Genomic DNA, 12,750 nt, shown 5'->3' on the forward strand with positions numbered 1-12,750 from the left:
GCTTAAAACCATTAAAATTATTTTCAGAAAATTTCCATAAAAAGATTTTTTATTTAATTATAACATAAATATACATATTTATTCGGACATAATAATAGTTAATTATTCATTATTTACAAAATTGCCTTACGAATAGTTTTTCTTTTCTTTTTGTTTATTGAAGAAGATTTAGGCATCATACAGATCGTCATCTATAGAATCCTGAAATCACAAAGCAATAAGTAAAAAAAAAAAATTTAATGTATAGTTTTTTTGATTCAATGATTACATTTTGATCGATGTCGGACAAATTCATGTCTTCAATTTCCAAGTTCAAGACGTCATCCAATACTTCATCGAGGTCGTCTTCTGAGTGTGATTTCTTCTCAACAGGCCTCTTGGGCGACTCTTCTTCACCAGGCTTGTCGGTCACGGCCTGGCTGAGTTCTGAAATGGTCAGTGGGTTATAGGCGATGTAAGAGGGTGGAAAAAATATTCAATACCGTTCTTGTCAGACTGAATCTGGTTGAACGTGAACTGGCCAGCAGCCTCGGCCGCTTTCATCTCTTCGATCGGCTGCCTCTGGTGGTTCGGCTGATGAAGAAGAAAAAAAAATTTAAAACCATTGTAAACTGGTCCCTGCCATAATTATAACTTAGGAATACTTGTTCAAATTCAAAAATAGTTGTAAGGATTGTCAAACATCTGTTGATAACCTAGGTAGATATAAATCACTTAAAATGAAGAGAGAAAAACCGTGAAGTTGTTAGAACCCTCCTGGAAAGAAGACACGAGTAAACTGAACAAACGTTGACCCGTGTATGCATAACCTCACACTTAGGTCACAATGAGGTTGCGTGGAAGGCTTTGTAATTCTCCATGTCACAAACTCTCCATAACAATAGATCAAAATAATTAAAAACCAACATTAACTTCAAGCCTGAATTCAGTATTAACAATTTTTTAGAAATTATCGGAAAACCATAAAAAGAAGTACTGACAATTTAGAATACATTATAGCAATAGTAATTAATATCATTTATATAGTTTATTATTTTATTTTATGGCTAAAAAATATCAATATTAATTACCTAGCCATCTCGCCTACCACCAAAAGAAACTCTTTCTAGGAAGAGAAAAACAAAAAGATGTGGAATCAACAACAATAATTTAAATAAATTTTATGAAATGAAAGCGTTACCAATGGGGACTCCCCAATTTGAAAAAATCCTTTTCAAATCAAATAGTCAGGAAACCTAGAAAATCTATAAAAATTCCTCATACTTTACAATTAATTAAGGTTTTTTCATCTCAACTAAAAACCTTAATTAATTGTAATGTATTAATTGGTCAAGCGGACCACAAAACTAGTGAATTTAATTCCTCATACTAATTAAATGTTTAAACCAGCCGTTCCCTAACCATCCCAAACTTTTTTTGGTTTCTGGCGCCCTTAATATATTAGGATTTTCCACGGCGCCCCGAGTCAAAACAATCATCTTTCTCAGTGTAAAATTTAAACAATGATTATAAATCCCAGGCCCTGAAGATGATCTCAATAAAGATCGAAACGTTGGCATGATAAAGAAAATGTTTTTCTAAAATCACACCAGACCGCACCTCACAATATCCAAATAATCATTTACGATAACAGTAGTAATTCATTAAAATTCAGAAAAGCATTCATGTATCTAAACCTCTTATTTCATCTGCAATTTTATTTGATAAATAATCAAAATTACTGACTCTCTTGTGAAATAGAAACAACTTGCCTTTTGATAAATGATTAAGCACTTAATAGCAAAAAAACAAGTGATTTTTCCCCCCGCAATAATATAAAATACACAATTGCAATTGTCTTGTCAACAACCATATTAACATTGGATTTACACCAGGGTCTTAGTTTTTAGGGTTTATTTTTTATAGAAAATTTTTGTGGTGCCCTGTAGCATGGCTCAAGGTTTGGGAATGATTTACACCCTAATATAAATTTTACATTAGAAATAAATAAAGAAGGTTGTTTAAACTTATTAGACTTAAAACTGTCCATAATAAAATACCAAATTAAACTAGATGTATTTAGAAAACCCACAACACAAATCACAATACCAGTAGATTTTTCTCATCTCACCAAAAAGCTGCTGTATTTATATGGCCCATAGACCATATGGTGAAACTCCCATTAATTATAAGAAATAATTACAAACAATCAAAACTTTAGTTAAACATAATGGATATCAAGAATTATTTAAACAAGGTATCCTTTTTAGATGGCCCGGCTGAACTTCTCTTGAAAAATGCATAAATACAACAAATTTCGATTTACCAGCAATTTTAAACATATATTTAAATGATATTTGTCGTAGAAATCCCTAATTTAGTAGGATAACAGTTAGTTGGGTTATAATTCACACTTTCAAAATTTAATGGTATGAAAAACCAGCTTCTCATTTTACGACGGTGGATTTACAAGTTATTCATACAGTCAACACTAAACATGAATCACTTATTTTGCCCATCCAATTCAAGATTGTTGCCTACGGCGACGACTTGTCATTGCCTATCATTACTCATATAACATCAGATCTATTTTCTCAATCTTTTAATCTCTTTTATGTCATCGCATTTTAGTCATGTCTTTCAATTTGGCCAATGCTGATTTAATTGGCTTAACCACCAACTGCCTGATAGCGTTTGTTCTATTATTATGGCATGGTACTAATTCTTTAACCTGGTGATGAACATTTAATGAAATCCATATCATTGGTGACAACAGTTTTATGAGTAGAACTTTCATTCATACATGCCAATCATTATCTACACATCTCATTCACACTTGATACTGCTATTATTTGGTCGAAAAGTACCTGGACTTTGGAATAGTCACGAGCATGGAGGGTTTTTCTAGTTTCCTTGAGGTATTGTTCCGTCTTAAGGGCGTCGTTCCAATCCGGGAACAAATTCGGGTACTGGTCTGGCCCGGCGAGAGACTGGCCAGTTTTATCTTTTGAAAGAGTTTTCCAAAGTTCGACGACCCTTGGAACTTGGCTCGGCATGTACGTCCTATAAAACATTTTATTATTTGTAATTGTAGTTGTACAGGTTTGTTTTACCTGGCGAAAAATGCGGCCTCAGGGATGCGTTTCGTGTTTATTAATATTTCCAGGCACATTTTCAAATTGCCCATTAAGAAATAGGCGAGGAATGACACGTTATTCTTTCCGTCTTTGCCCGAGCTCTCGGCAAGCTTCTCCATCATTTCAACGTTAGAAGCTGATGTTGAAAGGAGGAGGAGGCCACCGTAATGCTGTGCCTGGTGGAGGCACATCTGTGCGACACCAAGTTTCGCCTGGGAGGTCGCAAGCTCGGCGACTTGCGCCCATTTTGACTTGCTCGAAATGTCCCTTGCGAGGGCGACGGCCTTCTCAAGGTCGCCAAGCTGCAAGGCGAGTTCGAATTTATGCTCTGGGTCCGTTGAGACAGCTAGTGCCTGCTTTTTAAAACCCTATCAAACAAACAAAAATAAAAATAAATTAATAAATAAAATATGCAAGTGATCTCATGTAAAAAAAAAGTACTTGTTTTTCTAAAAAGTGTGCCACTCTTGAACGGTGCTGGATGGGTATTGTTGGTAAGACACGGTCTGCGGTGTCAAAATCACGCCGCATTACTGCAGTCTGATATTCCAAAACGGACAACAATAGCCTTTAATCAAATAATTAATAATTAAAATGAATCTTTAATACTTTGTAGATTAAAAAAAATATTACGTGTAGCAAACGATGTTGTGATGCTTGTCTGAAAGATAAAGCAGGTTTTGTCGTGCAACGTAGCCAAGAAGATACATTGTTGTGTCAAGGTGTCCCACAGTGACAATCTCACCACCGACATAATAATTGATACGGCACACGGCGTTCGTATATATGAAACAGTCGCCGACCCAAAGGCCTGTTTTCACCGATTCATTCACCTCTTTCACGAGCTGAAATTGGATTTTTATCACTGATACACGTCAAGGTTTAAAGTAAGAAAGACATACCTCGAAGGCATTGTCATAACCATCCGGGCCAGGTGGTGATCCATTCACGACAGACGGGTCATACTTGAGCAGGAAATAACTGTCGTCAGTGACGATGGCGAGCAGGTGGCCTGCTTCAGACCAGTATAACGCCTTCGCCTGTATATCTATGCGGCGTATCAAAACCAGGCTTTCCCAATCGTAAAGTGAAAGACCAGACACTGTACGTACGCCAAGTAATTGTCCTCCAAATATTCCTATAAAAAGAATTTTTCTCGTAAATCAATTTTTTTGTGTGAATATGAATGTTATTCACCCTCTGCGCCAAATTCTGGCTTGAAGCTAGTCCTCTCTTTGAACTGCCTGTAGAGTCGTACGGTGGTCGTGCCCTCCCTGATGGCATAGTCTGAGGATTCTTGCGCCCAGACGAACTCCTGTGCGGTGCCAAAGCTCTTGTTCCTCAATGCCATGGATGTATATATGATGTACTCGCCATCTCCACATACGACTACAAAACGGCCGTTCGGATTGTGAGCGATGCTCTGAGGGAATATCTCGCAAGGACCCATGTCTTTGGCTACAACTGGGAGTTTCTCACCGTCTTTCACCTCGCCGCTTTCCGTACCCAAAGACTTCAAGTTCACCTGGTGAATAAAAAATGTTAATATATATAATTTTTTATTAAGCGTTAGGTGAACTTATAAATACCTGTTGCATTTCTGAATGTCTGGCCCATACAATTTTCTCACCATTAACATCCATGGAAATCGCAGGCTCTTCACGTCCAATTTTTACCATAATCGAACCCTCATCGTATCTACAACAAAGTATGTCTTACAAATAAGTAAACTAAAAAAACAAATAAAGCATACCCAAGGGCAATGTTGTTAGAACCCTTAAGACAGCTTATTGTCCACACACGTTCCAGGCCATAATTCAATGAAGATTCAAGCCTATATGTTGAAGAATGCCACAGTCGTACAGTCCCGTCTTCAGAACCAGTTATAACGATTGGCAATTCTGTATGAAAACAGACTGCAAAAGAACAAAAAAACGTTAGTCACTTATTTACTCAATTGTTCACACCAATATTCTACCTGCTGTAATATTTAGCTCATGCCCTTCCAAAGTCTGAACGCATGTTTTGTTCTGATAGTCCCATATCTTGACATAATGGTCATCCGCTCCAGATATGAGGTAAGGCTTGTCACCACCGTGGTAGTAGTCGACGCAATTCACACCTTTTTCGTGACCCTCGAGAGTGAAGTTTGCCGCCGCTGATCCGAGCTGCCACACCTTGACAGTCCGGTCAAGCGAGGCAGATGCAAATGTGTTGTTGTCCTTCGGGTTGATCACAATCTGCATTACATAGTGCGTGTGGCCTTCGAATACTTGCTGGCAATGCCAGGACTTCTCCCAATTCCACAGTTTGATTAACATATCATCTAGAATAAAAAAAAAATTCTTAGTGATTTTGTTTATGTATTACATACATTATTACATACCGCTGCAGGTGAGAATATAAGGCTGTGTTGGGTGTACAACAATCCAACGCACGTAATCTGAGTGCGCTTCGAACGAGTGCATCCGCTCAAGCGTGTTGTAGTTGAACACCCTTACGTGCATGTCGTCAGAGCCTGTCACGACCCAGTTCTTACGCGGTACAAACACAGCAGTCCGTACTGGCAGGTCGCATACCTTGGAAAAAAAAACAGATTAAAAAGACATCCCGGTCTGCCTGGGATCAAGCGGCTCACCTCGAACGACCTGACCATCTGTTGAGTCTCGTGGTTCCATATGTGCACATTTCCGCTGTACAAAGAAGCGAGCATCCAAGGCTCTGTCGGATGAAGGTCTACCGACTTGACCCTCTCTGACCTGGCTGTTAGCTTTCTCTTGATATCCAGGCGCAACGGCTAAGCGTAAAAATATACCACAGATAATTAAACAACAAAATAAAAACATTTAACAAGTAAAACCGGCCTGATTATCAACACGTACCTACACGAAATAAGATACGTTCAGTACTAAACAAAAAAAAAAAAAACGATAAAATTTCAACTTACCATAATGTAATAAAATGTTTACTATAATTAATAATTATTATTGTTAATAATTATAATAAAACTAATAATCCTTGTGTTCTGAACAATCAGACGTGGCTAATACAACTCGATCCTCGATGTTGTCAACTTTTATCAAATCCACCATAACTGACAATCGATTGTATTCATAAGTTAAAGAAAATAATCGATTAAGTATAAACATAAACATAAATTATTTTGTTTTAAAAATGTACAATTTTTAATAATTGTTTGAACAATAATTCCTCTATATGGGTTGATTATTTTTTTTAATTTATTTCTGTGTTTGTGTTATGGGGGGAGCTCTAATGGAACGGTTTCAACTTGACAAATTATACAATAAAAACCAAATTGTTTAGTTAATTTGTCCAGAACCAAGAATTTTTTATCTTTTATTAAGCTTAGTTAATAACCTTTCAAATAAAAATATATTATGTTTTTATATTTTAGAATTCGAGTTTAAAAAAGGAACAAGTTGCCCAACCTGTCACTTGTTGTTCAAACTTCTAGTCTTCAAAAGACCTTCAGACAAGGTAAAAACCATACAAAAGTAATTATGGTTTTATTATTAACAATTAAATTAATTAATGTTTATTAAATCATTAATTGTCGTTAAATGATCATTTTTATTGATAAAGTCTTTGGCTTCAAAGATGTGACATGCATTTCACTTGATCTGCCCATCGGATATCTTGGCAAAATTTACCATTTAATTATAATTATTCGACACTATTCAACATTTTTTAAGCCATTTGATTAAATTGTTGTTAAATTTAAGTTGAAATTCGATCTTGCATAAAATTTTAATTTTTTTTTCTAATATTTCATACTCACTTGTTCCTTGTACATATTCGTTGGATTCGTGAGGGGCAGTCAAGAATGAATTTGGTTATATGAATAATAAACAATTATAACCCAGCACTATACAAAACAGTACAGAACACATCATTAATCCAATCACACAAAGACAGATGAATATACATTCCATTTATACATATATTGTCATACAAATTAAGTAAATTACACATTAAAATAGCTTTTTAAAAACACAAAACACACACACACTTTTTTCCAAAGTCACACACAACACCAATAGCCTGTGAATCGGATGTAATTGTAAAATTAATTGTATGAACTGGCCAGCATACATTGGAGTTATATTACATAATCTGGAAAAAGCGGAAAAAAGAACACATTTATGATTGTAACACACCAAAAACCAATCCAACATCATTGGCCACACACTTTTTTTATAAACAACATGACTTTGATTTCAATAAAATACAGATACTAAACAGTGGAAAAAATGGGACTTTTAGGAAATAGTTTAATTTTAACAGAGAGGTACACACAGCAATAAGTACAGAACAAATTAATGAAAACACAGTTGTAGCTGTGCTAATATCGTAAAGCAAATAAACTATTAAAGTTTATGTTTAAATTTCCCTTTCCTTTGTTGTCGTCCTTAACAGAAAATCCCCATTCTTGACTACTTTTGAGTTAAATAAAACCACCTATGATCAAAGAAAATTTCCCAGATTTATTTCATCCTGGATTTATTTTATCCATATGTAAAAACAGTAAGATACAAATTCAGAGCTATTAATCTGAGTATAGGAGCTTTTAAAAATTTAGCCCAATAAGCAGTTTACTCACAGAACATTGGGAGCCAAATCTCTCAAAACGATTACAACAACTTCTAGTTTACAACTATATCAATATATATAAAAAAAAAACCAAACATCCCATGTTAAAAAAATCTTTGAAACTCAAATGGCTCTTTATTATGAAAATCATTCTAGAGTCACAAAACCATTGGCATATCTGTAAAATAAGAAATGTTAAGTTGATGAGACTCTTTCCTGGAGTGCAGAAATAAATTTTAATTTTAAATTAACAAGTATTTCTTTAAAAATAGCGGTTCAATTGTTTACATTATGTGGTGAGAAGAGTTCACATGACAGCTCATTAGAGAGGTCGTTCCACACTAAACCAGAGTACACCACGATTAATGGTCTCAAGGGAAACTATTTTTGGCATGTGATAATCTGGAGGTTTCATTATTTTTAATATGCATTTGAAATGGAGCTGCATTGTAAACAAATACAACTAACTGGCGTAGTTTCAGTCTCTGTGTATAACATGAAATTAGGTGTTGATGTAGGTCAAGCAAATAACTTTCTTATGAAGAAGCGTTGAATCGTTTCCAGAGGCTCAAACTTTTCGTAGCGCCATACCTGAGCAGCATAACAGATTATCAAATGGCATATTGAATTAAATAGTTTTATTTCTGTGGACAGGAGAATCACATCTTGTGAGATAAAATCATACCAAATGCTGTTCAGAGCCAGTTTAGTTGTGGATATTTTTCTATAAATGTAATGGAGTGACAAATATGAAGACGAGGAAACACCTAGATATTCATACTTGTTTACAATTTCAATGTTTATTATTGTAACTATTCTTATTTACTTACTTCATTGTTATTACATTTCGTTTAAAACGAAAAATATTTTTTTAGTTTACATAGTTTTTAATGTTATTGCAAATAAAACTTTTTTATGTTGGCTAACCTGAGTTTGAAATATAGTTTATTTAATAGTGTATGTAATATTTAGTGATCGTTAATTACCGATTATTTAAAGATCGTGAGATGTGGGCCGGTGTGATGTAGGTTTAGAAAACTATTTTCTTTATCGTGCTGATGTTATACTTATTGACATAATCTTCATGGCTTATATACATAAAATGATGTAAGCATTGTAGAAAGGCAGTATCATCGTATCCTTGTCTGAATTTGCTGGAAGTTTAGAGCACAAATTGATTTTTCTATGCTTGGTAGACATTAATGCTAATGTTTTTGTTTTTAGTCCAATTTTTTTTTACATATTTGAATTTTTTTATGGAGGGATTTTTTTTAGATGGTGACGGAGCTGATACCCCTGTAGTGTTGGCCAGACTGCACCCAGTGATAATGGGAAAAGTCGCCTTTGGTTGAAATGAGTCAATAATCGTTTTGGAAAGGGATTTTCCGAAGACTCGGCTTTTCGGGGGGCTTTTTAAATTTCTTTTCTTTTTTCATTTCGCTTTTCAAAGAGTCGCGTGATTCGGCCGATCCATTGGAAATGAAGCTGTACGCCCTGAACGTCCTTTTCAAGGGGGTCAACTCAGCGATATGGCTCAAGACGTCCTACGACCTCAGGACTATGAGCTATTTCCAGAGGTCCAGTGTCCAGGAGTTCATGGCTTTCGTGAGCAAGACGATTGTCGAGAGGACGCAGACGGCGACGAGGCAATCGGTTAAAGACGGAGGTGAGGCGGATTTTTAAATTTTTTTATTACAATCTATTTAAATTCTCAACGGGACGACCCCCGTCAGACACAAGGTACCTTACATCCTCCCCGTATTCCTTAAGGATGCGACATTTTCATTTCAAATGGTCCCTCTTAAAACAAAACATAAGTTGACGACAGTGGTCCAAAGTTAGAGTAATTTGGTTTATAAACGTGAACGTTAAAGTTTCTCCTATCAGATTACGCGGTAGACAGTCTACTAACAATTGTGCATGATGGTGATAAATTGCTTTAATTGCCTAATGGTACTAAGAAGTGTTCGGCCATTGTTAAAAGTTTCACTGGAATAATATTCAGTCTACAATGGCCATTCATCAGATTTGAAATATTTGTGTGAACTGTACTTCTGACAGTATGATGTTACAGTGTTAAATATAACCATACAGAAGGTTTCATTTCTCGTCCACCACTGGTGTTTTAAGTATCATATGTAACAATTATTTAGAGATCGTGAGATGCAGTCTGCAGCGATCTATAAATAATCATTAATTGACAGTCACTAAACAGAAACATTATTTGTAAGTGTTAATTAGCACAGCATGAAGTCGGCTCTAGACGGGCGGTATTCGGCGAATATTTGCCAAGTCTCGAGATGCTCGTCTAAGCATTTGCCAAATATCGTGTCTACATATACACACATGTGGTGTTCGTACAACCACTCAGTTTGTGTGGAAACAGTGAATATTCCCCAAGTGCCATGCGAGTTGTCAACTTACCACCGATCATGGTGGACACCACTGAAGCTTCGGTTACTGTTTTGTGTAGTGGGTACGAACTGAGTCACAATTCAGCCACAGAGTACTGTTGCCCAATCTTTCTTTCCATCTGTTTCCATGCATCAAAAAGCTCGTTACGATTTTTGTAATTCGGAAGAGAAGCATCCTAAATTTTAGTTCAAATCGAGGAACTTAGACTGTTAAGTTGTTGGGCAGAAATAAAGCTGTTTTTTCTTTCATTATTATGAAAAAATAAATAAGAGTAAACAGAATAAAATAAATGTTGATTGATGATTAGTTATAAAAGTTTGTGACTTGTTTTTAATGGAACAGTAGAAACTGGCTTCATTTCGCACTATAGAATTTTTAAATATCAGTTTTTAACATCAGATCTGATGTGAGAATTGTGCAGTCTGTCTATTGGACGTGACAGTTGTTTATGATACAGGATTGGACAGTACCAGGTGGCCGAGTTGTACATGTTTAACCTTATACAAGTTACTTTATAAATTATAAATGCTTAAGATGATGACTGGTTGTTCACTGTGTCAACATCACTCCTTCTTTCTGAGCAAACTTGGCTGTTGTAATTTTAACCCTTTCAGAACAGCTAGCATGATATCGTGCTCTTCGTTCCCCCAAGTGAGGTAGAAGAAGTATCCTTTTTAAGATTAATTTTAGTGCTAGTGACAGTGGGAAATTGAGAAACATAACACATTCACTGCATCTCATGGTTTATTTGAACTTTAATTTAAATGAAGTGACACGACATTATGCCTGCAGTAACTGAGTTAGAGGTAAGGGTGAGTGTGGCACGCATTGCCTCACTAAGGGAAGCTATTGTACAATATCAAGCTCACCGTCATGAAAGGGTTTTTAATAATTTTGTTGTAAACGTTAACCGTACTCCTATATAAATGGTTTGTAAATATTTTCGCAGAATACATGTGTCATGTATACGTGCGCGGCGACAACCTGGCCGGCGTTATCCTGTCTGATCACGAGTACCCGCCGCGTGTGGCTCACACGCTACTGACTAAAGTGCTCGATGAGTTTTCAGCGACGGTTCCTCAACACCTTTGGCCAACTGCGGTCGAGTCGGGCATCAACTTCCCACAGCTGCCAGAGTACCTGGCCAAGTACCAGAACCCCAAGGAGGCTGACTCAATGACGAAGATTCAAGAGGAGCTAGAAGAGACTAAAATCATACTTGTAAGCCCTTTGATTTTTGATGACATACATGAAAAGAATGTTCTCTTGGTTGCTATCAGAGAGTCAAAGAAAGTTTTTTAAATTTTAAATCTTTGTCTAGCTTTCAAAACTATTGTTCCTTCTTCTGGCTCTACAAAACGATGTATTATACATTTTAATTTTGGCCATCAAATATATTTAAGAACAAGACACACATTTTTGTACTTTTCTCTTTTGTCTTCACTTGTTCAACTATGAAATGATTAAACTAATTTACACAAATATCACAGACAGACAATTTCCAATTCATAGTAGAAAAAGTGAAGAAATTGAAAAGGTTTTTCAGTGTTAACATGAAAATAAAAGTATTTAAGTTTATACACCAAAAATCAGTAAGTACAAAAACGTGTGTCTTGGTCTTACATATATTTGATGTTTAATTGGCTAAAATTAAATTGTATAAAAAATCCTTTTGTAGAGCCCTGAAGAAGGTACAATAAAGTTCTGAAAGCTAGGCAAAGATTTAAAATATCTTGCTTTGACTACATACCCCAGTGACAACCAAGAGAACATTGAACAGCCAAGTTGGTACATAAATCTACAAAACATATACATGAAGAAGGTTATATACATATACATTTTTTTCCCCAGCATAATACGATAGGCGCTGTGTTGGAAAGGGGCGAGAAGCTTGACGACCTCGTTATGAAATCAGAAAGCCTATCGATACAGTCGAAAGCGTTCTACAAAACAGCAAGGAAAACAAACTCCTGCTGCAGTTATGTCGGGTGAACCCTCGTCAATGATGATTCTTCGACATCACAGCAATCAAAATAGAGTGGAAAAAATACTTTTTTTTTTTTTAAAGATTTTTGTATCTATGCAATTTAGATATTGCAACATTCCTTTTTATTTTTCATGTTTTTGATTTTTTATTATATAATTTTTTAAAAGTATTATCATCGACAAAGGCCTATTTTTAGCTTAATATTATTGATTTTTATTTGTAATATATTAAATTTTTTCCAATTTATTTATAGAAGATGCCTAGGTGATTTATTATTATTATTATTTTATTATTAAGTATAACTTTTTAAGAGAATGCTTGCATGGAGTTAAGACCTTGCACATCTCTTCATCCTAATATTAAAAATAAAAATAATCTATTGGAGAATTTAAATGTGTCATCGGTGTTGTTTACAATGGTATTATTCTTTATGAGGAAAAAAGTTAGTGTTAATTAATTATGAATGTAACAGCGTATCATTCCTGTGCAATGGTGTATGTTATATGTTTAAACCAAAACAATGTGTTACAATAATATAAATGAAATATTAAAAAAAAAAAAAATGAAGTAAAAAACCGACTGGGATGTATATTTATATATTGTCTATTGTTGAATATATAT

General features: G+C 35.2%; 2 protein-coding genes across 2 annotated transcripts; one reads left to right on the top strand and one right to left on the bottom strand.

The window, feature by feature from the left end:
- Positions 1 to 147: 147 nt before the first annotated feature.
- LOC106667370 (coatomer subunit beta') lies at positions 148 to 6,187 on the bottom strand. The gene is made up of 15 exons (XM_014395278.2): positions 6,064 to 6,187; positions 5,755 to 5,913; positions 5,503 to 5,695; positions 5,095 to 5,442; positions 4,870 to 5,032; positions 4,706 to 4,814; positions 4,314 to 4,641; positions 4,019 to 4,254; positions 3,750 to 3,961; positions 3,558 to 3,684; positions 3,093 to 3,484; positions 2,847 to 3,042; positions 483 to 573; positions 269 to 426; positions 148 to 201 (listed from the first exon to the last, which is right to left on the bottom strand). The coding sequence occupies exons 1-15, from the start codon at positions 6,064 to 6,066 to the stop codon at positions 169 to 171; spliced, it is 2,748 nt and encodes a 915-aa protein (XP_014250764.1). The 5' UTR covers positions 6,067 to 6,187; the 3' UTR covers positions 148 to 168.
- A 2,833-nt stretch (positions 6,188 to 9,020) lies between these two features.
- On the top strand, positions 9,021 to 12,692 carry LOC106667375 (synaptobrevin homolog YKT6). The gene is made up of 3 exons (XM_014395284.1): positions 9,021 to 9,393; positions 11,092 to 11,363; positions 11,994 to 12,692. The coding sequence occupies exons 1-3, from the start codon at positions 9,207 to 9,209 to the stop codon at positions 12,132 to 12,134; spliced, it is 600 nt and encodes a 199-aa protein (XP_014250770.1). The 5' UTR covers positions 9,021 to 9,206; the 3' UTR covers positions 12,135 to 12,692.
- Positions 12,693 to 12,750: the final 58 nt, after the last annotated feature.

This window comes from Cimex lectularius, unplaced genomic scaffold (assembly GCF_000648675.2).
Source record: "Cimex lectularius strain Harlan isolate CLEC.00 unplaced genomic scaffold, Clec_2.1 scaffold10, whole genome shotgun sequence".
Taxonomy (NCBI): domain Eukaryota; kingdom Metazoa; phylum Arthropoda; class Insecta; order Hemiptera; family Cimicidae; genus Cimex; species Cimex lectularius.

What these genes read in the sequence shown, in the direction of transcription:
- LOC106667370 (XM_014395278.2), bottom strand. An exon ending in AGATGGTCAGGTCGTTCGAG is followed by an intron (nt 5,696 to 5,754) that starts GTGAGCCGCTTG and finishes TTTTTTTCCAAG; the next exon opens with GTATGCGACCTGCCAGTACG. An exon ending in TCTAACAACATTGCCCTTGG is followed by an intron (nt 4,815 to 4,869) that starts GTATGCTTTATT and finishes ACTTTGTTGTAG; the next exon opens with ATACGATGAGGGTTCGATTA.
- LOC106667375 (XM_014395284.1), top strand. Translation starts at nt 9,207, where the DNA reads ATGAAGCTGTACGCCCTGAACGTCCTTTTCAAGGGGGTCAACTCAGCG. An exon ending in GCAATCGGTTAAAGACGGAG is followed by an intron (nt 9,394 to 11,091) that starts GTGAGGCGGATT and finishes ATATTTTCGCAG; the next exon opens with AATACATGTGTCATGTATAC. An exon ending in AAGAGACTAAAATCATACTT is followed by an intron (nt 11,364 to 11,993) that starts GTAAGCCCTTTG and finishes TTTTTTCCCCAG; the next exon opens with CATAATACGATAGGCGCTGT.